Here is a 25,294-nt window from a genome sequence, read left to right as displayed (position 1 = left end):
GAGGGAGAGAGATGGAAACATCAATGATGAGAGAGAATCATCTATCGGCTGAATCCTGCACACCCCCTACTGGGGATCGAGCCTGCAACCCAGGCAAGTGCCCTGATGAGGAATCGAACTGTGACCTAATGGTTTCATGGGTCGATGCTCATCCACTGAACCACACTGGCCGGGTTGGTGCAAATATTTTTAAAACAAATGCTATACAAAGGCATTGCAAGGGTGCATGGTGCTGTATTTAATCCTTATTCATGAGATTACCTTTATTATTTAACTTCCCAGTTAGGTAAGAATAAAACAAATACCTCTCTATTAAAAAGAAATAAAGGCACAGAGAAGTATCCTTAATAAAAGAAAGCCCTACTCTATCCATGGAAAGAAAAGAGACTAGATCTGGAGATGTACTGACAACGTGAGGTTAAGTCCCAAGTCGGCTGAGGAACAATTCAGAGAGCATTTTACTTGTCCAACGTTACTTATGGTCAGAGATGCTTGTCTGTGAATAGAAAGAGGGCCTGAGGGCAGCCGAGAAACTGCCGGGACAGGGGAAGAGCAGGTTTTCACTTTTGGTTTTTGTCCTCCTGAATTCTCTGAAATTTTTTACAATAAATTCGTATTCATTTTAGTTAGAGAGACCAATGAACAAGTAGAATTTAAATGATCTCCATTGAATCCAGCCCTCTTCTTGGTACCACTCATTAGGACCTGGTTCAGTGTCTGCTGTCACTCACTGGGGCCCAGCATCTTCCCCTTCCCCCTTTTATTTTTTTTTTATTTTATTTTATTTTTATTTTTTATTTTTTTAATTTAATTTTATTTTTTAATTTCTTTATTGATTAAGGTATCACATATTTGTCCTCATCCCCCCATTTCCATCCCACCCCCCTCCCCACACATGCCCCCACCCCCCTGTTGTCCTTAACCGCTGGTTGGGCTCATATGTCTGCACACAAGTCCTTTGGTTGATCTCTCCCTTTATCCCCACCCTTCCCTACCCTCCCCCGAGGCCTGACAGTCTGATCCATGCCTCCTTGTTTCTGGGTCTGTTCTTGTTCATCAGTCTATGTTGTTCATTATTTCCCCTAGATGAGTGAGATCATGTGCTATTAGAAATACACTTATAAGAACCGAAAATGAGACAAGCAATAATGGTTATGGTGACAGGCAAATGAATCGGTCTGTAGTGAGTTTCTTTCTGGGCCAACAGTTCTTTTGAGACCCAATTTCAATGTCCAACAGTTCCTTATGTGTACATGTCAGCACTGACATTTCAGTTCTGGATGGTGGACAAATGGTGGTAATGCCATACCACCCTGAACGCGCCCGATCTCGTCTGATCTCGGAAGCTAAGCAGGGTCGGGCCTGGTTAGTACTTGGATGGGAGACCCCTTCCCCCTTTTAGTTCAGCCTCCCCGCTTCTCTGGAGTGCTTTCCTCTGCCATCTCTGCAATCTGCACTCCGTTCAGTGACTCCTGCCTGGAGGGGATGCTGGCCTCCCAGCTGCTGGGCCTCATCTAAGTCCCCCTGCTTTCTACTTCCCTCCCCATTGCCATGGTTCTGTGTGAAGCCGGTCTCTCTATCAGAATAAAACCCTCCAAAGGCTATTTCCTACCATGCTTGTCAGACCAGTGTTTACTGAGTCAATGAAAGAAAGACTCTACCAGCAGCCTCCACTTAGGGATAAAGCCCGTGCCGTGAGATGGGCAGGGTCCTAGGTTAGCCCCTGGCATCAGCATTCTCCATGCTGACCATGAGGCTCAGTATACGGCTGTGTGCAGTCTACTTCTAGGTTGTGCCTGTTAGTGCCAATGTGAATAGAAAACTCCCAACACGTAGCTACTCCACTTTTATTCATGTTTCATGCTCTGTTCTGTGTACTATATCCTAAAGTATGATCCTATAATATTAAAAACCCGAAGCAATGTATTTATAGACATAGAATTTCCATGAGCACTATTATCATCCTTTTGAAACCTATACTCTGCTCCTTAAGGGCAAAAAATTTATTACTGCTTATCAATTTTCCTAGGATCAAATTACTTTTTTAAAAAATTGAGAATAACGGGAAATGTTTTAAACTTTATTGAATGTATGTCTAAAACATATTTACATTCCTGTTTAACCAAATAAAGTGTTTTTTAAAATTTATTTTAAAAATATTTTTATTGATTTCAGAGAGGAAGAGAGAGGGAGAGAGAGATAGAAACATCAATGATGAGAATCATTGATTGGCTGCCTCCTGCACACCTGTGACTGGGAATTGAACCGCGACCCCTGGTTCATAGGTCAACACTCAACCACTGAGCAATGCCGGCCAGGCCCAAATAAAGTGTTTTTAAAGTACCTTATCTTTCCTTGATTTTATAGGATCTTACAAAAAACAAACAAACAAAAATGCTCAAAACTCTACATTCTCTCGTGTTGTTTTCTTTCATATGAGACTGAAATGTTCGAATGCAAGAGGCTTTTAAAAAAAGAGATTGCATTATGGGAAGATTCAAATGTATGCAAAAGTAGAGAGAACAATGTAATGGACCCATGAACCCTTAACCCAGCATCAGCAGACAACTCACAGCTCATCCTGTTTCATCAATTCCCCACCCCTCTGCCGTCTCCTGCATTATCCAGAGCATAGTGCAGACATCACACCACCCACACACCTTTCAGTGTATCTGAAAAACAGAGGCTCTTTTAAAATAATACAATTGCAATGCCATTATTGTACCTGAAATAACTGACAATAATTGCTTAGCATCATCACATAGGCAGTCAGTGTATGAGAAGGCTCTTGACAGCGGGCTCTGAATGGGGGCCCGGCTTTAATCCGAGGCCCCTAACTACTTTCAAGTTCCAATGTCTCCAGCACCTCTGCATATCGATCATCTCATTAATCCCAAACTGGGGATTACTGCTACCAGAAGTGATGAGGTACTGATGATATGAAGAATGTAGCTCCTTATATCCTAGAATTGGGTGTATTGGAACAGAAATTAAAAATACATCTTAGACTTAAAAAAACATACCACCACCAAACTTCAGATGCACAGAGCAGGAGACTGACAGAATCTTTATGGATCCCTTGTTGATCTGATGCCAGGAATTGGTCCTTTCTTTGTCACCACCCCCTTTCCTTTAAAAGCCGAGTGTAGAATAAAGTAGAATAAAAAGAAAAGTTTGATTACTTTCAATCTAGTTAATCATGTTTTTATTATGCGTGCAAATGGCCAAGTCCTGGCTAAATTTACACAGAGCTTGCTGCCCCCGAGGCATTTAGGCCAGGGGCCCTTGAGCTCCGGTGATGATGGTTTTAACCTAATCCAGTCTGTGTGAGGTGGTCCTTTCATAAAGGAAGGGTTATTGTTCTTCCCTAACTCCCCAACTCTACCAGGAAACCACTGATCCTCAGGAAAGAGGATTCATCTGAACTAAGAGCTGTCTGAGAGGATGAGGCCACTCTCACACCTTAATCTGTGCATGGTGAGACAGGAAGCTCTAACGTCCCCAAAAAACAAGTGCAGAAACGACAAAACCAACACTCCTGCAAACCTCCCCGCAACATGGCACAGTAAAAGACACTCCCTAACACACCAGTTACCCAGAAATAAGAAGCACTTCTTCACCTCTGAATCCTCCTTCAGTTCCCCACCTTCTCACCTGCCTGGTAGTTAGACTTCATTTGTGTGGATTTTATCACTGAGCTCCCCGCGGGTTTATGGAGTGCGGATGACGGGCGGGGGTTGTCCCCAGGAGTCAAGCACTCACACAGATGGGCTGTGGCTTCTGTTAAGGATTCCACTCTTCATCCCAAGGGATGTGAGAAGCCACAGCATTGTCAGAAGCAGGGCAATGACACAGGGAGTTTTGGTTTCAAAATAATTCTGTTGTGGGGAGAACTGATTCCAGGCAGGACAAAACTAGAAATGGGTGGCGGTTAAGAGGCACTGAGTCTTCTTGGTGACAGAGGCGATGGGAACAGTTTTGCAGAACAGAATCAAGAATGGTGCATAATCTGTCCAGGAATGTACAGAATCACATGGACACACAAGTCCTGGGCTTGGATTTTCTTTAACACAGAAAAACATATTCCCAGAATAGAAAAGAACAAAAACAAAAAAAGGACACACCAGAGAGGAAACAGGACTCTGGCGCTGCTTTAACTCCTACTGCAGAACGCTGTGGTGTGCTGCCCAGGCCCCTTAGTGTCCCCCTCCCCCACACATACCCCTGGCATGGCATTCATCAGAAGGACAGGCCCCTTCAACTTGCCTCTGAAACAAGGGATTAGAGGGAATTGCCCAGAAATCACCATTCACACCTAGGAGCTTAGTAAGTGCACGTTTTCCCTCTAACAGTACAGGAGCTGGGGTGGCAGACACCTCCAGGTTTCCAGCACTCACTCTGTCCCTGGCGCACAGTTAGGCAATTACAAGAAGCCTCCCTTCTCATGGCCAGCTTTGCAGTCAGCCCAGCTTTCCTGTGCGGCGGCACCCCCTGGTGGCTGGTTTGAGGAATAAACCCAACCCGAGCACAGCAGGATTTCCATGTTCTAATTTCTGTTTTGTCAATGATTATTTCCGATTTCTTTTAAGCCAGATTCTGCTAGGTGGCGTGGAGGATACAGAGATGAATCAGAATGAACATGACCCTCATCTATAATAATAAAAGCATAATATGCAAATCGACCCAATGGCTTAACAGTGGAATGACCTTTCGGATGAAGCCGCTGCTTCAGGCCAGCCGAGGCAGCCAGGGCTGCGAAGGCCTACTCTTGCACAAATTTTGTACATCGGGCCTCTAGTAGAATATATAGTCTGACAATAGATTAAGCTAAACTTATAAATATTTGCAATCCTATCTAATAAAAGAGCAATATGCAAATTAACCATCATTCCACTACACCCACAAGCCATGCCTGCAAGCCAATCAGGAGTGAGTATGCAAATTAACCCCAACCAAGACGGCTGCGGCCACGGAGCGAGCAGGAGGGAGGCTTGGGTTTCCCCAGTGATGGAGGAAGCCAAGCTTTTCACACACCCTGGCGGGCCCAGTCCTCCACTCAAGGCTACAAAGTTTCAATTATAGAAGATAAATAAATCCCAACAAAAATGGTAGCAGCCACGGAGCTGGAGAGAGCAGGAGGCTAGGGTTGCCCCCGGCGATGGAGGAAGCCAAGCTTCTGCAACCCTGGCCTGTCTTGGCCTCCGCTTAAGGCTACAAAGTTTCAATTATAGAAGATAAATAAATCCCAACAGAAATGGCTGCCGCCACGGAGCAAGCAGGAGGCTTGGCTCTGCTTTCAATTGTAGAAGATAAATAAATTCCAGATACCAGGGCCTCCGCTTGGGTCGCCGGGGGGCATGGCCAGCCTGCAAACCACCACAGGCCCCTCACCCAGGCTGCTCCACGCCCCAAGGGAACCCCCACCCTGATCCGGGACACCCTTTAGGGCAAACCAGCTGGCTCCCACCCATGCACCAGGCCTCTATCATATCTAATAAAAGAGTAATATGCAGATTGACTATCACTCCAACACACAATATGGCTGCCCCCATGTGGTCAAAGACCCTGCCCCCATGTGGACACAAGATGGCCGCCACAAGATGGCCAGCAGGGGAGGGCAGTTGGGAGGGACCAGGCCTACAAGGAAGGGCAGTTGTTGGTGATCAGGCCAGCAGGGGGTGATCAAGCCTGCAGGGGAGGGCAGTTAGGGGTGACCAGGCCAGCAGAGGAGGGAAGTTGGGGGGGACTGGGCCTGCAGGGAAGGGCAGTTGGGGGGGACCAGGCCTGCAGGGGAGGGCAGTTAGGGGCAAACAGGCTGGCAGGGGAGCAGTTAGGCATCAATCAGGCTGGCAGGGGTGTGGTTAGGGGGTGATCAGGCTGGCAGGCAGAAGTGGTTAGGGGCAATCAGGAAGGCAGGCAGGCGAGCAGTTGGGAGCCAGCAGTCCTGGATTGTGAGAGGAAGCCCAGATTGGAGAGGGTGCAGGCTGGGCTGAGGGAATCCCCCCTCCCACTCCCCCATGCATGAATTTCATGCACCAGGCCTCTAGTATAAGATAAAAAGGTGTTATCTAATTTTATAAGCATATTGCATATAGATAGTTATATACACACACTCTAAAAAAACTTTATAGCCTTGTTATGTGCATAGAAACTTAGTATTCTTTTAAGCCAAATTGTGAAATGTAGTGTTGTTTGGTGGTGCATCATTAATTAAGTTCAGAATAATAGATAGATGTGAACAGATTCTTCTGGTTCTGTTGATACTACATCCCCATATAAGGTCCTTTGAAGAATTTATATGCATATAAACATTATATGTATATACTAGAGGCCCGATGCATGAAATTCGAGCACTTGGAGAGGCAGGTGGGGAGGGGGTTCCTTCAGCCCAGCCTGCACCCTCTCGCAGTCCTGGAGCCCTCGGGGGATGTCCTACTAAGTTGTCAGTTGGACATCTTTAGTGCTGCCGTGGAGGCAGGAGAGGCTCCCGCCACTGCCGCTGCACTCGCCAGCCGTGAGCCTGGCTTCTGGCTGAGCAGTGCTCCCCCTGTGAGAGTGCACTGACCACTGGGGGCAGCTCCTGCGTTGAGCGTCTGCCCCCTGGTGATCAGTGCATGTTATAGCGATTAGTCATTCTGCCGGTCGATTTGCATATTAGCCTTTTATTATATAGGATAACATCAATTGTGATGTCATAAAATAGAAATTATATATATAAAAGCCTAAGTGACCATCTGACTGTCTGACTGGTAGTTATGACATGCACTGACCACCAGGGGGCAGAAACTCAATGCAGAGCTGCTGAGCTGTGGTGACTTGGCAGCTGCGGTTCTCGGGTGACGCACTGGACCCAGAGAGGAGAGAGCCCGATTCTAAGGTGTGTCACCTCTTGCAATCTGGGACCCCTTGGGGGATGTTGGAGAGCCAGTTCAGCCCGATCCCCACAGGCCAGGCCGAGGGACCCCACTGGTGCATGAATCCATGCACCAGGTCTCTAGTATATATATATTTGTGCTAATAAGGTTTTCAATACACTCAACACCCAACATAGTGTCTGGCACATTATACATTCTTCTTTTTAAATTTTAAATTATTTATTGTTTAAAGTATTACATGAGTCCTCCTTTTCCCCCATTGACCTCTCCCCATCCCCCCCCCAACCCCCAGCACATGCCCTCACCCCCTTACTGTCTGTGTCCATTGATTTTGCTCATATGCATGCATACAAGTCCTTTGGTTGGTCTCTTACCCCCTCACCCTCCACCTTCCCTCATAGGTTGGACAGTCTGTTTGATGCTTCTATGTCTCTGGTTCTGTTTTTGTTCATCAGCTTATGTTGTTCACTATATTCCACAAATGAGTGAGATCATGTGGTATTTATCTTTCTCTGACTGGCTTATTTCACTTACCATAATGCTCTCCAGGTCCATCCATGCTGCTGCAAATGGTAAGAATTCCTTCTTTTTTACAGCAGCATAGTATTCCATTGTGTAGATGTACCACAGTCTTCTAATCCACTCATCTGCTAATGGGCACTTAGGCTGTTTCCAAATCTTAGCTATGGTAAATTGTGCTGCTATGAACATAGGGGTGCATATATCCTTTCTGATTGGTGTTTCTGTTTTCTTGGGATATATTCCTAGAAGTGGGATTACTGGGTCAAAAGGAAATTCTGTTTTTAATTTTTTGAGGAAATTCAATACTGTTTTCCACAGTGGCTGCACCAGTCTGCATTCCCACCAGCAGTGCAAGAGGGTTCCTTTTTCTCCGCATCCTCGCCAGCACTTGTCGTTTGTTGATTTGTTGATGATAGCCATTGTGACAGGTGTGAGATGGTACCTCATTGTTGTTTTGATTTCACAAAATAAAATATTATGTTAAATAAAAATTAGCTTTACATTTAGTTTTATAGAAATGATGTAAAATATATTTCCTGAAGTAGAATTATTAGCATTTTAGGTCCTAATGGGCAAAGTTTTCTGGAAGTCAAACCATTGGTTTATATTTCAAAGCTGACAGGTTTTCCATTATGGTTTGCTGTCGTTGAAGCTTTCAGATACACTTTGCCCATGGCTAGGTTATTTTCAAAGATTAAAATGCTAAAATGGAAATAAGTGCAACTTAATTCCCAATTTAAATTTCCATTATTTGTGAAAAATAAAAGATTAAAAGAAAAAACAAAAGATAGAAAGGTGTTATATGGAAAGTATATAAAAGGTGAGATGAGACCTCCAAGAGAGGGATCACGACGGATTTCAAAGAGGAGATGACACTCGAGGTGGCCTTCACAGTATGGGGGGGGGGGGCCTGGCCATTGAGGGGTGTAGGGGGCAGGTTCCAGGGGCAGAGGACCAGGTGAGGCTGAGGAGCGGCAAGCAGAGGGCACAGAGAGGATGTCTGGTGGGTTCACAGGGGAGTGGTTCATGAGAAGAGGGTCAGGGTCAAAACTTCCAGTTATAAAAGAAACAAGTCCTGAGTATGTAATGTACAGCATAATGACCACGATTAACAATGCTAAATTGTATATTGGAAAGTTGCTAAGAGTAAATTTAAAAATTCTTATCACAAGAAAAAAAATTTCTTTTGTAACTATGGGTGGTGATGAATGTTAACTAAACTTACTGTGGTGATCATTTTTCAATATGTACAAACATTGAACCATTATGCTGTGCACCTGAATATAATAGAAAGTTATACGTCAAATATACTTCAATAAAAAAATCCACAAAACAAAGTAAGCTCCACAAAAAGAAGAGTTTGCCACCTTAACCCTGCACCCTTGATCTAGAGCACCCACCTGCTGGGACACAAAAGGGCAGGGTGGGCACCCCCAGCATGTACACTTGGTGCTGAGGACCCACCTTGCTTATCACCATTCTGATCTCATTGTGACATTAATTTATTTATGGAAAAACTTTCCTTCACGAGCCACGCAGGACCCTGGTGACCGAGCGGAAAACACGAAGGATGAGGTCCTTGGATGCAGGAGCCCACTGGATTCAGACACTAGGCAAACACAGGAATGACTGCAAAATATGTTAAGTTCCATGAAGCAAAGAGGCAGTTACCCAGGGAGAGAATAAAATGGGCATCAAGTAAGGCCTCTACGAAGAGAAAGTGACAAGTGAGCTGAGATGTGGAGAATAAGATGGAGTTGGTGCAGGAAAATGGAAAGAGAAGTTTTCCAGGCAAAGGGGGAGAGGTACAAAAAGAGAGGGACACAGAGCGAGACAGAGAACATGCCCCTGACATGGCAGTTACGGGTGGCACCCCATCTGAGGAAAAGGGGGGAGGGGCAAACAACCAGCTGGGCCAACAAGAGGCTTAAAACCATTTCTGTCCAGTCGCTCAGGGAAAATGTGTCATTCCTCTGGTTTAGTTAGAGGATGAGATGGTCAACAGAACCAGGAATCTGCGATCCCACAAACATCACACCTGAAGGTCGTTGCCAGGATTTTAGAAATATGGTTTAAATATCCTGTTTGCTGGCAAACACCAAATTACGAACACAAAGACCAAACAAATGGCAAATTAAAAATGCGATGCAGAGGTCTTTCCCCCTCAGTGGTTCTGACATTTCTCGATGATACTTTACCTACCAAGTGGTCCACCTATGCCAGTGGTTTGCCGCTCTGCTGACTAATGAGTTTGCTGACCACTGTCATATACTACCCTTTACCTCTTTGCACACAATATGCCACAATTGCCTAATCCTCACAGCTTCCAACTACACGGTAACATTTAGTCTACCAGTGGTCGGCATGCAGGGATACAGTTAGTCTGGAGCCGCAGTTTGCCGACCACGGACCTACGCCAATGTGTTTCAACTCTGAGAGCTTCAAGCGATGCCTCTGATTCCTCCCAGGAGAGGAATCGGTCCTTCATCCCTGGGCTCCCAAGGAAACGATCTGCCTTCAAAATGCACGTGTCTGTAGCTTTCAATATTGATTGGCATTATGCATCGTGAAATCGCCGTCTAAGACAGGAACCCAGGAATATTTTCATTTTCTCACATGGCTAAGGAACAAAATATCTATGTTTTTGTCTGTTTCACCATTGTAAGGAAAAACAATAAAAACATGAAGGAATCAATAAAGATTAATGCTGGAAGTTAAGCTCAAATAATTTTAGAATATATTAAATAAATGTTTCTAAAAAAGCAACTTTGAGGTTTGGCGCAAGAACAAATACCAGTTAGGAACAATTTCAAGCGCCCACTTGAGCTGTCCAGCTCAGAACTGCTACGAGACGCCAAAGCCCCTTCCGCTGGGCCCCTGCTCACTGTTCTGCAGGACGCACAGCGGCCCACGGGCCAGGCACACGCGAGTGCTCTGCACCCTGGGCGCCCATCAGCACTGGCTCCCCCTCGCCCCATTACGGCATCAGCACTGCATCCAAGCCCAAATGGGAGCGGTTTCTTCTGAGAAAATACCATTAGACCACAAGAGGGAAGTGGATCTGAATATTGAATAAACATTCTCCATTAGGCACGGCAAAGTCTTCAGACTCACTGTATCCCTGCATGCTTTTTAGTTGTACGCAGCACTTATCAATAGTTGATGTTCAGTATGTTGTTCCATTAAAATGTAATTCTCAAATAAAGTATTAGTTAAAGTAATTTCCGAGGTAAGGATTTATGGAACTGCCCCTTACTGGTACAGGAAGGGAAGAAAGACATTAAACGGCTGGTTTATCCCGTGGCATTTTACTGGTTCTTTTCAGCACACTGAATTTCTTTCTCTTTAAAATTTATAATTTTAGAGAGAGGGGGGGAGAAGGAAAGAGAGAGAAAGAGAGAGAGAGAGAGAGAGAGAGAGAGAGAGAGAGAGAGAGAGAGAGTTGTTGTTCCAGTTATTTATGCATTCATTGGTTGCTTATTGTTTGTGCCCTGATCGGCAATGGAACCCGAAATCTTGATGTAACAGGACAATGTTTCAAGAACTGAGTTACCTGGCCAGGGCCACACTGAATTTCTTTGTACAATGAAAACTATAGTAACATACACACACACACACACACACACACACACACACACACACACAAAGAAGGATACCCATAATCCACAGGAAGGTCGCATAAGTCAATTAGGGCACATTTGGCCTTTGAACAAATGGGCTTTCCCCAGATGCGGAATTTTGATGCAACTATGGAAAAGTACCGAGTGGGCCTCCTTTTGTTTGCGTTAAGTGGAACTTTAGAGCAAGGGATTAAAAAATAGACTTAATTTTTTACAGCATTTTTAGGGTCACAGTAAAACGAAGCAGAAGGTGCAGAGATTTCCCATCTACTCCGGGCCCCCACTTCCATGCACTCCTACTATCAACTTCCCCAACCCGAGTGGTACATTTGTTACCATCGACGACCCTACACTGGCACATCATCATCACCCAGAGTTTACAGTTTACATCCTGGTCACTCCCGGTGCTGTACGTTCTGTGGTTCTGGACAAATGTGTAAAGACATGCATCTACCAGTGTAGTATAATCCAGAGTAGTTTCACTGCCCCCCAGATTCCCTGGGCTTTGCCTGTTCATTCTTAGTAAGAGAATTTTAAAACAATAGGGGACAGTTTTCACTTGACTCCAAAACATAGAGTCAGTGCTTTAGCTGATAAGGGTCTAGTTCTCTTCTCTATTGCAGTTAAAGAGTTTGTTTCAGTTTGGAACAGGATTAGCTTTTTTTTTTTTTTTTTTTTTTTGGATTGTGTGACCTCATGTTACCATTTAGTTACAATTCGGAGTATTGGTATCACAGGGAGAAATGGTTTAGCCGAATATAGGATTCAGAGATCATACCAATTTATTGAGTGGTTTCCATGTGCTAATCTCTATGTTAAGCAAATTTATATACATTATTTCATTCATTTCACTTAATCCTCTCAGTAAGCACGAGGCTCCAGGGTTATGATGATATAGAAACTGAAGCTCAGAAAGGTTTACTTACGTTCACATAGCTGGTAAATGGGGGTGCTGGCATTTCAAACAAAGTCTACCTGACTCCAATGCCATTCGTGTTCTTTTTTAAAAAAAAATATATTTTATTGACTTTTACAGAGAGGAAGGGAGAGTTAGGAACATCGATGAGAGAGAAACATCGATCAGCTGCCTCCTTCACACCCCCTACTGGGGATGTGCCCGCAACCAAGGTACATGCCCTTGACCGAAATCGAACCTGGGACCCTCCAGTCCGCAGGCCGACGCTCTATCCACTGAGCCAAACCAGTTAGGGCCCATTCATGTTCTTAACCACCATGCTCCTGTGCACCTTTTACTGGGCCATAAATATATCCCCAAATTCTGTGTATTGATAAAATGGTCATATATTCCAGTGACACCCTTAACCCCCAATAGCTGACATCCAGCTTGAGCCCATTTTCAGGGCGAGTACTAATCATCGGTATAAACGTAAATGAGCTTGCAAGTGCTAGGGACTGAACGGTGTCCCCTCAAAACTCATGTTGAAGTGCTGATCCCCAATGTGACTGTATTTGGAGACAGGGTCTTCGGGAGGTAGTTCAAATTAAACGAGGCCATAAGGGTGGGGCCTCCTTATGATTGGCCCTCAGATTATGATTGGCCTCACCAATCCTAAGGAGTGATGTCCTGATAATAATGAGAGACCAGAGCTCTCTCTCTCTCTCTTTCTCTTTTTCTTTTAGAAATGCAATATAACTTTATTATTATTTTAAATTACTTTATTGATTAAGGTATCACATATTTGTCATCAACCCCCCCCCATTCCCATCCCAAACCCCCCCACACGCATGCCCCATCCCCCTGTTGTCCATGATCACTGGTTAGGCTCATATGCAAGCACACAAGTCCTTTGGTTGATCTATCTCCCTTGTCCCCACCCTCCCCTACCTTCCCTCTGAGGTCTGACAGTCTGATCAATGCTGTTCTTGTTCTTCAGTCTATGTTGTTCATCATTTCCCCTAGATGAGTGAGCTCATGTGATACTAGGAATACACTTATAGGAACCGAAAATGAGACAAGCAATAATGGTTATGCTGAGAGGCTAATGAATCAGTCTATAGTGAGTTTCTTTCTGGGCCAACAGTTCTTTTGAGTCCCGATTTCTATGTCCAACAGTTGTTTATGTGTACATAACAGCAATGATATTTCAGTTCTGGATGGTGGACAAATGGTGGTAATGCAGGTCCGACCCTCTCTGGTTTGGTCCTGGGCAATCTGCAGTGACGCACATCTGCTGACTCAGAGCTCTCTCTTTCTACTATGTGAGGACACACGAGAAGGTGGCTGTCTTCGATCTTAGACTTTCCAGTCTCCAGAGCTGTGAGACAGTGAATGTCTGTTGTTTAAGCCACTCTGAGCTGACTAAGAGACAAGTCAAAGAGAGCAGCTTTGAATAGGGCTCTGAACTTTTGATGTTCTGACAGGTCAAAGAACAACCTGAATTCCTGGGATGAAATTTGGCTTCATGGAAACAAAGGCAGCTTCAAGTCTATAAAACTGTATAGTAGTATATGCCATAGAGTGACGCAGGAGTTTTGACTAAAACACAACCACCACACTGCATCCTCTTCCAAGGCTGGGAGGAAGTGCGATGCTTCTGTGACTCTAGAAAAACTACGGCTCGGCCAGAGTGCCTGGGATTTCTACGCATTTGAACAGCCATGATGCTACAGCAGGCTGTGGCCAACGAGGGCAGCAGATTGATGGGGATGTGCTCACCTCAAAAACGACTGCCCTGGTGACTGAATGCACTGCCATTCAGAAAAAAAGACAAAGAAAATTGAAAAATAAAACAAAATAAAGTGTTCAAAACCTCATAGTGGAGAATATCCTTCCTTCCTTCCTTCCTTCCTTCCTTCCTTCCTTCCTTCCTTCCTTCCTTCATTCCTTCCTTTCTTTCTTTTTTTCTTTTTTGTTGTTGTTGTTGTGTGACTGTACCAAGAACTTCCTCTTAGAGAAACTGAAGACACAAATGAAGGCCATGCCAGCATTCTGTTTTACAGGATGGGGCAAAAGTAGGTTTACAGTTGTGAGTACACAAAATGCAGTTGATTTTTGTTGTTGTTGTTGTTAATCCTCACTCTAGGATATTTTTTCCATTGATTTTTAGAGAGAGAGTAGAAGGGAGTGGGGAGAGAGAGAGAGAAAGATTGATGTGAGAGAGGCACACTGACTGGCTGCCTCCCGCATGCACCCCAACTGGGGCTGGGGAACCTGCAACCTAGGGTACATGCCATTGACTGGGAGTCAAGTCCTGGACCCTTTGGTGCATGGACCGATGCTCCAGCACTGAGCCAGGGTACAGTGGCCAGGGCACAGTTTATTCTTGTATTTTTATTTATTGATTATTATTTTCCGTATGGACAGTTGTAAACCTACGTTTACCTCACCTTGTATACTAATAGCCCAGTACAGAAAAAAAAAAAAGCAGTAACTGTTCCAAACAGATTTCTTCTTTTTCAAAACATGCATTGATGGCAGAGAAGTACCAAACACACAAATAAACAGCAGGAAATAACTAAATAAAGCAAAAAACACAAACCCTACACACAATTGGTATTTTAAATTTGAATGATCTGGTAAAAGGATAATATCAAATGAATAGTTAGGTGGCACATGATGACTTTTCCCCAATTGGAAAGTGGTGAACAGGGAATTGACATCATAGTCAACAAAAGATGTGGAAGAAAAAATCAATGGAATCTATGAGCTCAGTGGCAGAAAATTCACTTAAAGACTGATGAATGTAGCTTTGCTTACAATCTGTGTTTGGATAAATATTTTGATCTCACACCCAGCCTTGTCAATGGTGCTTTTAATTGGCGCTGACCCAGGGCTGCTGTCCCTGGAGCTCAGCGCACAGCCCGAAGCAATGTCTGTGTGGCTTCACACATTGCGGACGGATCACGAGAATTTTCGCTTCATAGTACACAGCGTTTTACAAAGTATCATACTTTAAAAAGTTATTAGCTTGCAAGAACATGTAATAAATAACTTCAAAATGCAATGGGTATTTAATTTTAAAGCGTGCCTTTAACGTTTATGTAAAACGTTTTTTGTACTCGTTCAATAGAAACTTATCTGGCCACAGGTAAAGCTAGCAATGAAACTACTGGTTTGCAATGTGTTAAGATAGATCAGAATAAGATGCGGCCTGTTGGACTGCATCAGTCACATAGATTGTGTTTCAGTAGCTTGAGTCAATGCTTAAGAATAAGAAGGTTTCAAATGAAAATGGGCATTTCCATCTTATTTTGGAAATTCAGAAGACCTGACAACACTGGGCCTGCATTCTCACAAGGCAACAATGGGATGAAGCGAGGACGCACTGCCCCTTTTAGAACAGAGCATACAGTCTCTTCTATGAGTTCTGGACCGAATTGTGTCAAGAGAGGCATCACCAGAAACCAATGCCCCTAGACCTCAATCTTGGACTTAAAAGTCTTCAGAACTGGGAGAAAAGAAATGTCTTGTTTAAGTCACTCAGACTGTGGCATTTTGTTATGGCAGCTGAAGCTGACCAACACACAACGCATGCTCCAGATGTGAGAGCTGTCTGAGAATTCCGCCCCATGCTCTCCCCTCCACATGCACTGGCCTGCCATTTCTCCAAGCTTATTCCCTCCCCATTCCTACTGCACCGCTCTAGTTCCGACTTCACGATCCCATCTGAACTGGCTGCCTTTCTAACTGGAACTTGCATCTTATCTCCAAGCTAGTGGGCTTTAGCAGCCACCCCATGCCTGAAAGAACGCTCCATCTGCAAGTTAAAATGGGACCGCATTCCTCTCGCCAGGAAGCCCTCACTGCCCCCGTGGCTCAGACTCTTGTTCTCTTGGCACCGTGTGGGGGACACAGGTCTCAGTCCTGTGTAGGAAACAAAGCGAAAGTGATGGGGATGGACCCACGGAGGAGTCAGAGCACAGGAAAGCACCCCGAAGCCATACAGATGGTAACAAAGTGCTATACGAGAGGTGCGAATAGAATGCAACATGGTTACCAGGGAATTAAACATACATTCCTACTGGAGGACGCGAGGCGGGTCTCCTGGAGGAGACACCAACTTGGAAGATGGGACTAGTCTAAGCCTAATGGGCATGGAGTAAGGAGGGACCTTGAAGCAAGTCTGTCCTTCCTGAACCTGTGAGCTGTCTGTCCCCCAGTGCACATTTCCAGATAAATGAGTGAATGGGATCAGTGAGCAAGATGGCATCAGAAGCAAGCACTTAAGGTCTGTAAATCAGGCTTCTGATTCAGAGATTTGCAGCTAGACCTGTTCTAAATCCTAACAACAACCAAGAACCTTTCTGTGTTTAATTTTAAACAAGTACAAAAGCTAATAAACAATGTCCACCTGATATAACCGTATGTGTTTTACCGATGATGTCATTGGGTGGAAGATACAATTCCCCCCCAAAGTGTGAGCCGTTTGATTCATTGTCATTTCAGCTATGATGTCGATATACAAGCTATATTAGGCTATAAGATGTCTTTAAAAAGGAGAGTCTTTCAACATGTGTTATAAGAAGTTGGCTCTTTGGAACTCACTGGTCCATTCTTTTTTTAAATGTAATTTTATTGATTGATTTTTAGAGAGAGGGAGGGAAGGAGGGGGAGACAGGGAGAGAGAGAGAGGAACGACGATTTGTTGTTCCACTTATTTATGCATTCATTGGTTGCTTCTTGTATGTGCCCTGACGAGGATTGAATCCACAACCTTGGCATATCAGGACGACGCTCTAACCAACTGAGCTTCCCCAACAGGGCCCACCGGTCCATTCTTTAGATCATATACCCCAGTTTGCTTTCACAGAATTATATATATACTAGAGGCCCGATGCACAAAAATTTGTGCAAGAATAGGCCTTCCTTCCCCTGGCTGCTGGCACCGACTTCCCTCCAGCACCCGGGACCCGGGCTTTGCTCTGGCCACAGCTGGCAGGCTCCTGGGACCTGGGCTGCTTCACTCCGGCCCTGGCTTCGTCCGGAATGATGCCGGAAGGACGTTCAGTCTAATTAGCATATTACTCTTTTATATATATTTATTTATTTATGGCATCTTCTGCTTCACATTTCCTTTTTCTTTTTTAAAACATCTGCTCACTGCACAATCACATTAAAACAACATTATGTCACCACAAAACTCTAGACCTTCTTTACTTTATTCTCTTATTTCTTGAGGCCACAATCCTCTCCTATTTGAGTCATTTTAATCTGATGCATTTAAAAAAATTTGGCTGGAATAATTTTCAATTAATTTCTTTCCAGAAAAATATGTGGGCAGGAATATCTAAAAATCTATTTACCCTCACACACAAACAGGGGTTCACTGAGGTATGAGATTCTAGGATGATAATTCTGTATTTCCAGACCTCGGAGAACACTGCTCTGTCACATTCTAGAAGTTAGCACTGCGGATGAGAGCTCTGCTTCTGATCGGATCTGCTCCCCTTTTCAGGCAACCTGCTTGTTTATTTTTCCCCCCAAATTAATTTTATCTTAGAATTCAGGTATTTCATCAGGATACAGCAGCTAGGTTTGCTTTGTTTTAATCATAACGTCTTGCTGTGGGAGAGACTTTTCAAACTGAGGACATGTTTTCTAGATCTTAAATAAAAGCCACATTTATTTATAAGCAGGGATCTTACTCAAATCATGGAATAGGTCTTTCCCTATACACAGCAGAGTACAGAACTGAATAATTCTCCTTCTTCATATCTATCTCACAAAACTCAGGCCAAAAGCCCACATCTTATTTTTTATTTATTTATTTTTTTGCCTTAAAATGTAAAAGGCAACAAGTAGCACCAGGAATTCATGATTTTTTTCTTCGATTCTCCAGTGGAGCGCATGTAAAGGTTTTTCGGTTAACTTGTGGAGGGACTGTTAATGCCTGCTACTTAGAAGCTCTAAGAATACACTAGCAGAGCATGGAGTTTAATACTTTAAGACGCTGGTGATTTTGCGCCCACTTTCTCGCATGCAGTGAGCTCAGCGAGCAGCTGTGGGGGGGGGGGGGGGCTACCACGCCCGCTGTTCCGCTCCCGGGGGGGGGGGGGGGAGCAAACATTCCCAGGGCGCCAGGGCTGAACTCATTCAGGGAGACAGAAGTGCCACCTCGCAGCAGCTCAAGTTATTTCTCCAAAGGGAACAAGCCACACCTACCCAGGACTCGGCTATTCTTCTGTGACTGGAATAGGGGCTTTGCGGGGAAGCTAAAGGGGCTTACAGACCCCCCTTCATGTGTGTTCTCCAAGTGCAGCATGATTCTACCGGTGCAGGAACTGAGATGCTCCAGCCAGCCACCCCTGTGGATCCCAGAGTGAGGCAATAGGTCAGTCCAGGGGAGGAAATTCCCAGAGGCGCTCATTCATCAGTAATACGGGAGCGGCGGGCCCACGCCGCACGGTGCAGAGAGGAGCACAGTCTCGGGGAAGGGCGCTCTCCACCGAATCACCCAAGTAAATACTGTCAGGGCAAGGATCGTTCCGCGCAGGGTTTGAGACTGACAAACCGATCTGTATCCCACGTCATCGCCCCCCGGTGCGCGGATGCCGCGCCGGTCCCCCCTCTCTCCCTACCCCCCCGCACCCCGCGTCCCCACCCCGAGCTCGCGCGCCCGGGCGCTCCGGCGCCGACGGCACCTACCCAGCAGCAGCAGCCGGTGCGTCTGCTGCAGGTCCCGCTTCTGCTCGCGGAGCATGCGGTCGATGTTCCTGCTGACTTTCCTCGCCTCCCGCTCGGCTTCGCGCTCCTCGGCGCGCAGCGGGTCCGGGCGCCGCCTCCACTCCTTCTTCGGGGTGGCCTTGGGCCGCGCGCAGGCCGGGCCCCCGCCGGCGCCCCGAGGGGGCGGGGTCCGGGCCTCGGCTCCCCCTGCCGCTGGGGCCGGGGCCGGGGGGGCTGGGGCCGGGGACGGGGCCGGGGCCGGGGCCGGGGCCGGGGCCGGGCCGGGCCGCGCGCCCTCCGTGTGCGGTTCCGAGGGCGCGCGCGGGGCGTCCTCCGGGTCCCCGAAGAGCAGCGGCCGCAGACTGTAGCACAGACCCATGTGGGCGCGGCGGGCGCGGGGCGGCTGCGCGGGACTCAGGCCGGGCCCTCGGCTCGGGGGCTGGAGGGGGCTGCGCCTGGGTCCAGGGCACGGGCGCGGGGGTCCCGGGCCGAGGACCTCAGCGCCTCACGGCCCGGGAGGGCCATTTTGCATTGTCCGCCGGGCGCAGGGGTGGCCGCCGCCGCCTGGGCTGCAGATCACCTGACAGCGCCGGAGCCGGCCGCCGACGGCTGTCCCCGAGCCCGGCCCCCCTTACCGTAAATGCCGCTGCCCCAGCGGCTCTCTGTACCGTAAATACGGCCGAAAGAGCCGATCCCGTTACCGTAATCACCGCAGCCTTGGCAGGCCGCGTTACTGTAAATACCGCTGACGGGGCATCTCAGTCCGGCCTCCTGGGCCGGCCCCCAAGGCCGAGTTCAGCGCCGCGCGTGCGGGTCTGCGGTACCGTAAACACCGCCCCCCGCGCCCGGCGCGCAGCTGCGGACAGTGCCGCAGTGGCGGTGGTGGGGCTGCTGCCACCCGGGGCTGCCATTGCGGCGCTTAGAAAAAGCCAGCGTGGGTTTGATCTCGGGACGGTAGTAAATAAGACCCGAAAGGCAGGCGAAGGGACAGACACGAGCTTTAAGAACTTGCATCCCTGAATGTACCACCCGCCGAGGTCTCTGCGCCTGGCCGCTCCCTTTTCAAGCTTTTGGTCACATGCACACGTGGCCGAGCAGTTTTGATCCCCGCCATCATACCGTCCTGTTATACCTTTGATCTCGACCACATTCTCCAAATCATTGTCAACAATTACCATACTTACTAAAGAATTGGAAATGAGCACATGTAATCATCATATATTATTTGTAGTTGCTAATGCAGGAATATGAAACTGCACCTGTAGCCCATTTTAAAAATCTCCAATATGTTTGGTGCAGAGAGCAGAGATGCGTTCAGACCGGTGCCCTCTTTCCGGATCCTCTGGACACAAACCCCCAGAAACCCCCACTTCCTCGGTTATCTCCCACGTCATGTCCATCATCTCACACAGCTTTTGCAACGGATGAAAATTGCAATCGCTTTTAAGAACTCTGCTATAAACTGTGTTCCTTAATTTTAAACAAAATGACTTGGACTAATATGACGGAAAGTTAAATCTATTTAATATAAATCTCATTAATACAGGAAGGAGATTGGGCTGTTTAATGAAAAATAGTATGTCACACAGTTACATCGTACCAGTCACACTATTCGATTAAATTTTTAAATAAAGAAATTGGAGACCCATAATTCATATTCATTTTAAGGTCTTGTTAATAACGTACGATTATACCATACTAGAGATCCGGTGCACAAAAATTCATGGGGGGGGGATGGGGGGGAGGGGAAAGAGGGGAGGAAGGGGTCCCTCAGCCTGGTCTGCCCTCTCTCACAGTCCCGGAGCCCTTAAGGGATGTCCTACTGAAGGCTTCCAGGAGTGGGCCTAAGCCCCAGTCTGGCCTCCCTCTGAAAGAGGCAACCCACCTATCAGGGGAAGGTGCTGCCCCCATCACCCTCCTGTGTCTGCCCTCGGCTTTCGCAGCCACCCTGGCTTTGTCCGGAAGGATGTCCGGTCTAATTAGCATATCATGCTTTTATTATTATAGATAATGTTTTGGACTTAACATTATCTCCAAATTTTTGCCAAAATTATGCTGTACTTTTAGATCTTTGAATCTAAAGGAGGATTATAGCAAATCTAACTTGGGAAAACAGAAATTATTAAACATCACTGTCATTTTCACTATTCAGTCATGCAGCCATCTGCATTTATCCATTAATTTATTTAATATTTATCAAGCACCTACAATGTGCTAGGCATTCTAGTTGGTACTGGGTGAGACAAAAGAAACAAGTCTTTGTGGAATTTATACACTAGTAAGGTAGAACTATGTTCAGCCATATAAATGCAAATTGCTACAAAAAAATGTCCCCATAAAGAAAACTCCAGGTATAGATGACTTTACTGATGAATTCTATAAGACATACAAGGAAGATAATAATACCAGTTTTATATAAACTCTTTCAGAATATAGAGGAAGGAAAAACAAAACTCAATGACTTTCCTGAAGCCAGCACATCTTTGATACAAAAATTTGACATATGGAATATAAAGCCAGGAAATTGTAGGCCAATATTGCTCCTAAGTATCCTATATAATAAAGAGGTAATATGCAAATTGACTATCACTCCAACATACAAGATGGCTGCCCCATGTGGTCAAAGATGGCCACCCCCATGTGGACACAGGGGAGAGCAGTTGTGGTCGATCAGGCCTGCAAGGGAGGGCAGTTGGGAGGGATCAGGCCTGCAAGAGAGGGCAGTTGGGAGGGATCAGGCCTGCAGGGGAGTGGTTAGGGGGTGACAGGCTGGCAGGCAGAAGTGGTTAGGAGCAATCAGGCAGGCAGGCAGGCGAGAGGTTGGGAGCCAGCAATCCTGGATTGTGAGAGGGATGTCACTGGTGGGATCTGGCCTAAACGGGCAGTCAGACATCCTTCGAGGGGTCCCAGATTGGAGAGGGTGCAGGCTGGGCTGAGGGACACACACACCCCCTGTGCATGAATTTCATGCACCGGGCCTCTAGTAGATGCAATAAAGCTTTAAAATTTTATCCAACAATGTAGGAAAATATGTCCTGATCAAGTGAGATTTATCCCCAAAATGTAAGGTTGATTTAACATTTGGTAACCAGTGTAATTCACCACATTAACATGTATAATCACCTCAATAGATGCAGTAAAGCATTTGAAATAATTTAACATCTGTTTATGAAAAAAACAAACCCAACTCTTAGCAAACCAGGAATAGAACTAAACTTCTGATAATGGAACATTCATTAAAATCCTATAGCTAACATCATAATGGTGAAACAGTGAAAACATCCTTCCTGACATTGGTCACGAGGCTATGATGTCTGCTCTCACCATTTTCCTTCAACGTTATGCTTAAAGTTCTAGCCATTGCAAAATGCAACAAAGGGAAAGTAGAAAGATTGGAACGGAAAAGTAAAATTGTCTGCATTCCCAAATCACATAATTGCTTATATAGAAAATAGCAAGGAATAATCTTAAAAGCATTCTAGAACTCATATGTGAGTTTAGCCAAGGCCAGCCGACTGGCTCCCTGCCCATTCATCTGCAGGACAGTTTTGAGATCACTGCCTCTGAGCAGGTGCACAGTCATGCATTCCCTTGTGTCAGGGCCCAGTCACACCCAGAAGACTCCTGAGACCTCAGCTTTTCTGAGCAGCAGCCCTTAAGTTCCCCCTCTCTCCTCCAAAGCTGTGAGCTGGCCGGGGGATGGGACAGGACAAGGTGTTTTCAATCTGTGCCCCCTCCGTGGGGAGCGGCCTTGACTCAGCTTGGGCACAGACCCCTATGGCTCTGGGAGTCTGCTTCCGGCAGTGGAATGGGCTGACCCGGCACTTGCCCTGCGGTGGAAGCAGCGAGTGGAGCGGTCCAGTGATTAGTCGCAGGCAGAGACGGACACGGAAATTTAGGAAGAAGAGTACTGCACTGCTAAGGTGTGAGCTGGAAGGGAGACAGGTGCAGGGAGGCCACACCACGCAGAACCTTTCAGCAGATCCCGGGTCTGAATCGTGGATTCAAGAACTCCCCTACCTTGCTTGATGAGGCTCTGAGCCAGGACTTAAAGGAGTACCGTCATAGTCACCCGGGCGTCACCTTACTCCAGTATGTCGATGACCTCCTACTTGCTACTGGGGACCGGGAGAAATGTCAACAGGCAACCCGGGACCTGCTGGTGACGCTGGATCAACTTGGGTACCGTGTATCGGCCAAGAAGGCCCAGCTCTGCTCAACCAAGGTAACGTACTTAGGATACAACATCGAAGAAGGTAAGCGGACCCTCTCAAATAGTAGCGTTCAGGCCATCCTCTCAAGACCCACCCCAAAGACGAAGCGGCAGGTACGGGAATTCCCGGGGGCCGTCGGGTACTGCAGACTTTGGATCCTGGGTTTTGCTGAAACAGCCAAGCCCCTATATTCAGCTACAGGGGCTAAGAACCCACGCCTCTCCCGGACGGACGTAGAGGAAAAGGCGTTCCAGAAGTTAAAGCAGGCCCTCGCGAGTGCTCCAGCCCTGGCACTGCCTGACCTCACCAAGCCCTTCCAGCTTTCTGTGGCAGAACCTCAGGGGGTTGCCAAAGGGGTACTAACACGAACTCTGGGGCGCTGGAAGAGGCCAGTTGCCTACTTGCCTAAGAGGTTGGGCCCAGTGGCCGCAGGATGGCCGGGCTCTTCTTGAATCCCTGGGGCAGCCTTGTCCAGGTTGACTGTCCTGACTCCCCCTCTTCTGGATCTGTCCATTCAAAAGCACAGACTGGCTGGCTCTGCGGCGCCAGTGGGAGGGGGAAAAGGCATCCTTTAAGTCTAAGACCGTACAATATCGGTGCTCAGGCCGGAGCAGACTCAGGAGGGTGTACGGGTTGGGCAGCGTTGGGTGGGTAGCCTCTACTTTTATTAACTTCTCGTAAGTCCTGGACTGGCCTAAAGTCCTCTGTCCCAGGCTTCTGGACGGGGAGTAAAGGGGTGTTCCATGCCGACTGGCAGGGAATCAGGATCCCGGCCTCCCTTAATGGTAGGATGTGCTTTGCTATCCCTATTTTCGCCTTCTGGCTCATAGGGTACTGCCGCACTCTAACTGGGGTGGCTGTACTGGGTAGTTGGATCACTAGAGGGGGGTCTGTGAGCTGCTAATCCGGGCGGGTTCCCTTCTGCCCAGACCCCCCGGTATTTCCTCTCGGAGCCTCCCGATGTAAGGATCCTGCGGAGGGGCCTCCGAAGGTCCTTCATGCAGCCTGTATTCCTCCTCTAGAGGACAAGTGAGGAGGATAGTTTTTTCCTGGTCTGCGGGTGCCCGAAGAAGCACCTGAGGCTCCCCTCCTTCAAAGGAAATTGTGGCCTGGAGTTTGCTGAGCAGATCCCTCCCTAGGAGGGGATAGGGACATTCAGGCATAACGAGGAAGGAATGGGTAACAGTCTTCCCCCCCCCCCCCCCCCCCCGCCGCCCCGAGGTTAGCAATCCGGGCTTGTGTCCAGGGGTAAGACTTTACTCATCCTGTGGCCCCCTGGGGGCTCCCTTTCACATCTGGGCCACTCTGCCTGGCACAGAATAATGCTGTGGTAGCTTATGTGGGCAGCAGAGATAGATCTCTTGACTGCACATGAACATGAGCTTTATAAAGTGGACAAAATCTTTAAAACAATCCCTCACTCAAGCAAATATTTAAGAGCATATCATTTATACATTTGCTCAAATTTTTAAAAACACAACCTTTATTCATGTAACTATCTGCACTTTATGAAAGCACTCTCCCAATGTGTAATCTCATTTGATCCCCTCAAGTCCCCCTAAGGTAGAAGAAACGGATGGGAAGATCCCAGTTTTACTAATCGGGAAAGTGAGATGAAATGGCTAAGCCTCAGTTTCCAAGCTATGAAAACGGAGACCTAAACATGAACCCTGGGTCTCTGACTTGAGACCCGAGCTTTTCCCACTTCCCTGGGCAGTTTTGGGGCACCAAAACTGGTTCTTAAACATTTACAAGAAAATGCACCAATTCCAGTTGCAAAGGATTCTGTTAAATAATATGGTGCATATCAGCAAAAACACGTTAGGAACTAGAACAAAATGGGTACCTGAGAGAACTGGTTAGGAGATTCATGAGGGGCCACATGGTGTTAGGCATCCATGCCTGAACCGTGAGCACCTCTGCCTCCCTCAGCAAACATCAAAGCAACCAGAACCTACAACAATGTGGCTGCTCCGAGGGCAGCGCTCATTCCTGAGGACCCTGGGGACAGGCATCCGTTTCATTCACTATGGATGTAACCACTTTGCCCAATACCCATCTGGGGGCACACCCCTTTCCCATTCATAGTCCTTGTACTTGTGGAGGGGCTGATGCCTGCCCCCAGCTCTGGAGTGGACATATACCCCTGGCCCAGCCCGGGAGGTACCGCATCAACAAGACCACAGTGGCTTATTCAGGATTAAGCATGTGACCCAAATTTGGACCTTTTCCCAAAACTTTTGCTGGAACTATCCAAGAAGAAGCATCTCTTTTGAGCTTAAAATATAAATATAAGGATGATGAAAGACACATTTGCCACCATGTAGGGAGAACCTGCTTGAAAATGAGGCCAACATAGAGCGAAAGCAAAGCTAAGAAATCAGCAAATGACCTGCTAATGTGAGCCCCTGGGTATAGTCAAGCTTCAACCACTACATC

At 46.8% G+C, this 25,294-nt stretch overlaps 1 protein-coding gene and 1 pseudogene across 3 annotated transcripts in view; one reads left to right on the top strand and one right to left on the bottom strand.

Annotated features, from left to right (window-relative positions):
- GNAL (G protein subunit alpha L) overlaps window positions 1-19,020 on the bottom strand; it is a 101,496-nt gene extending 82,476 nt beyond the window's left edge. Inside the window, exons 1-2 of one of the 3 annotated variants that reach the window (XM_054724320.1) lie at window positions 18,877-19,020; window positions 18,624-18,837 (exon numbers count right to left, since the gene is read on the bottom strand). In XM_054724320.1, coding sequence (XP_054580295.1) covers window positions 18,624-18,837; window positions 18,877-19,020 — 358 coding nt within the window. Of the gene's footprint in view, window positions 1-18,623 lie in introns of all 3 variants that reach the window. The other 2 variants (XM_054724321.1, XM_008159745.3) reach the window with 2 other exon arrangements.
- Window positions 19,021-19,281: 261 nt separating this feature from the next.
- LOC129150833 (uncharacterized) overlaps window positions 19,282-25,294 on the top strand; it is a 39,878-nt pseudogene continuing 33,865 nt past the window's right edge.

Source organism: Eptesicus fuscus, chromosome 12 (assembly GCF_027574615.1).
Source record: "Eptesicus fuscus isolate TK198812 chromosome 12, DD_ASM_mEF_20220401, whole genome shotgun sequence".
In the NCBI taxonomy this organism is placed as follows: Eukaryota; Metazoa; Chordata; class Mammalia; order Chiroptera; family Vespertilionidae; genus Eptesicus; species Eptesicus fuscus.
This window is presented reverse-complemented; position numbering and strand designations above follow the sequence as displayed.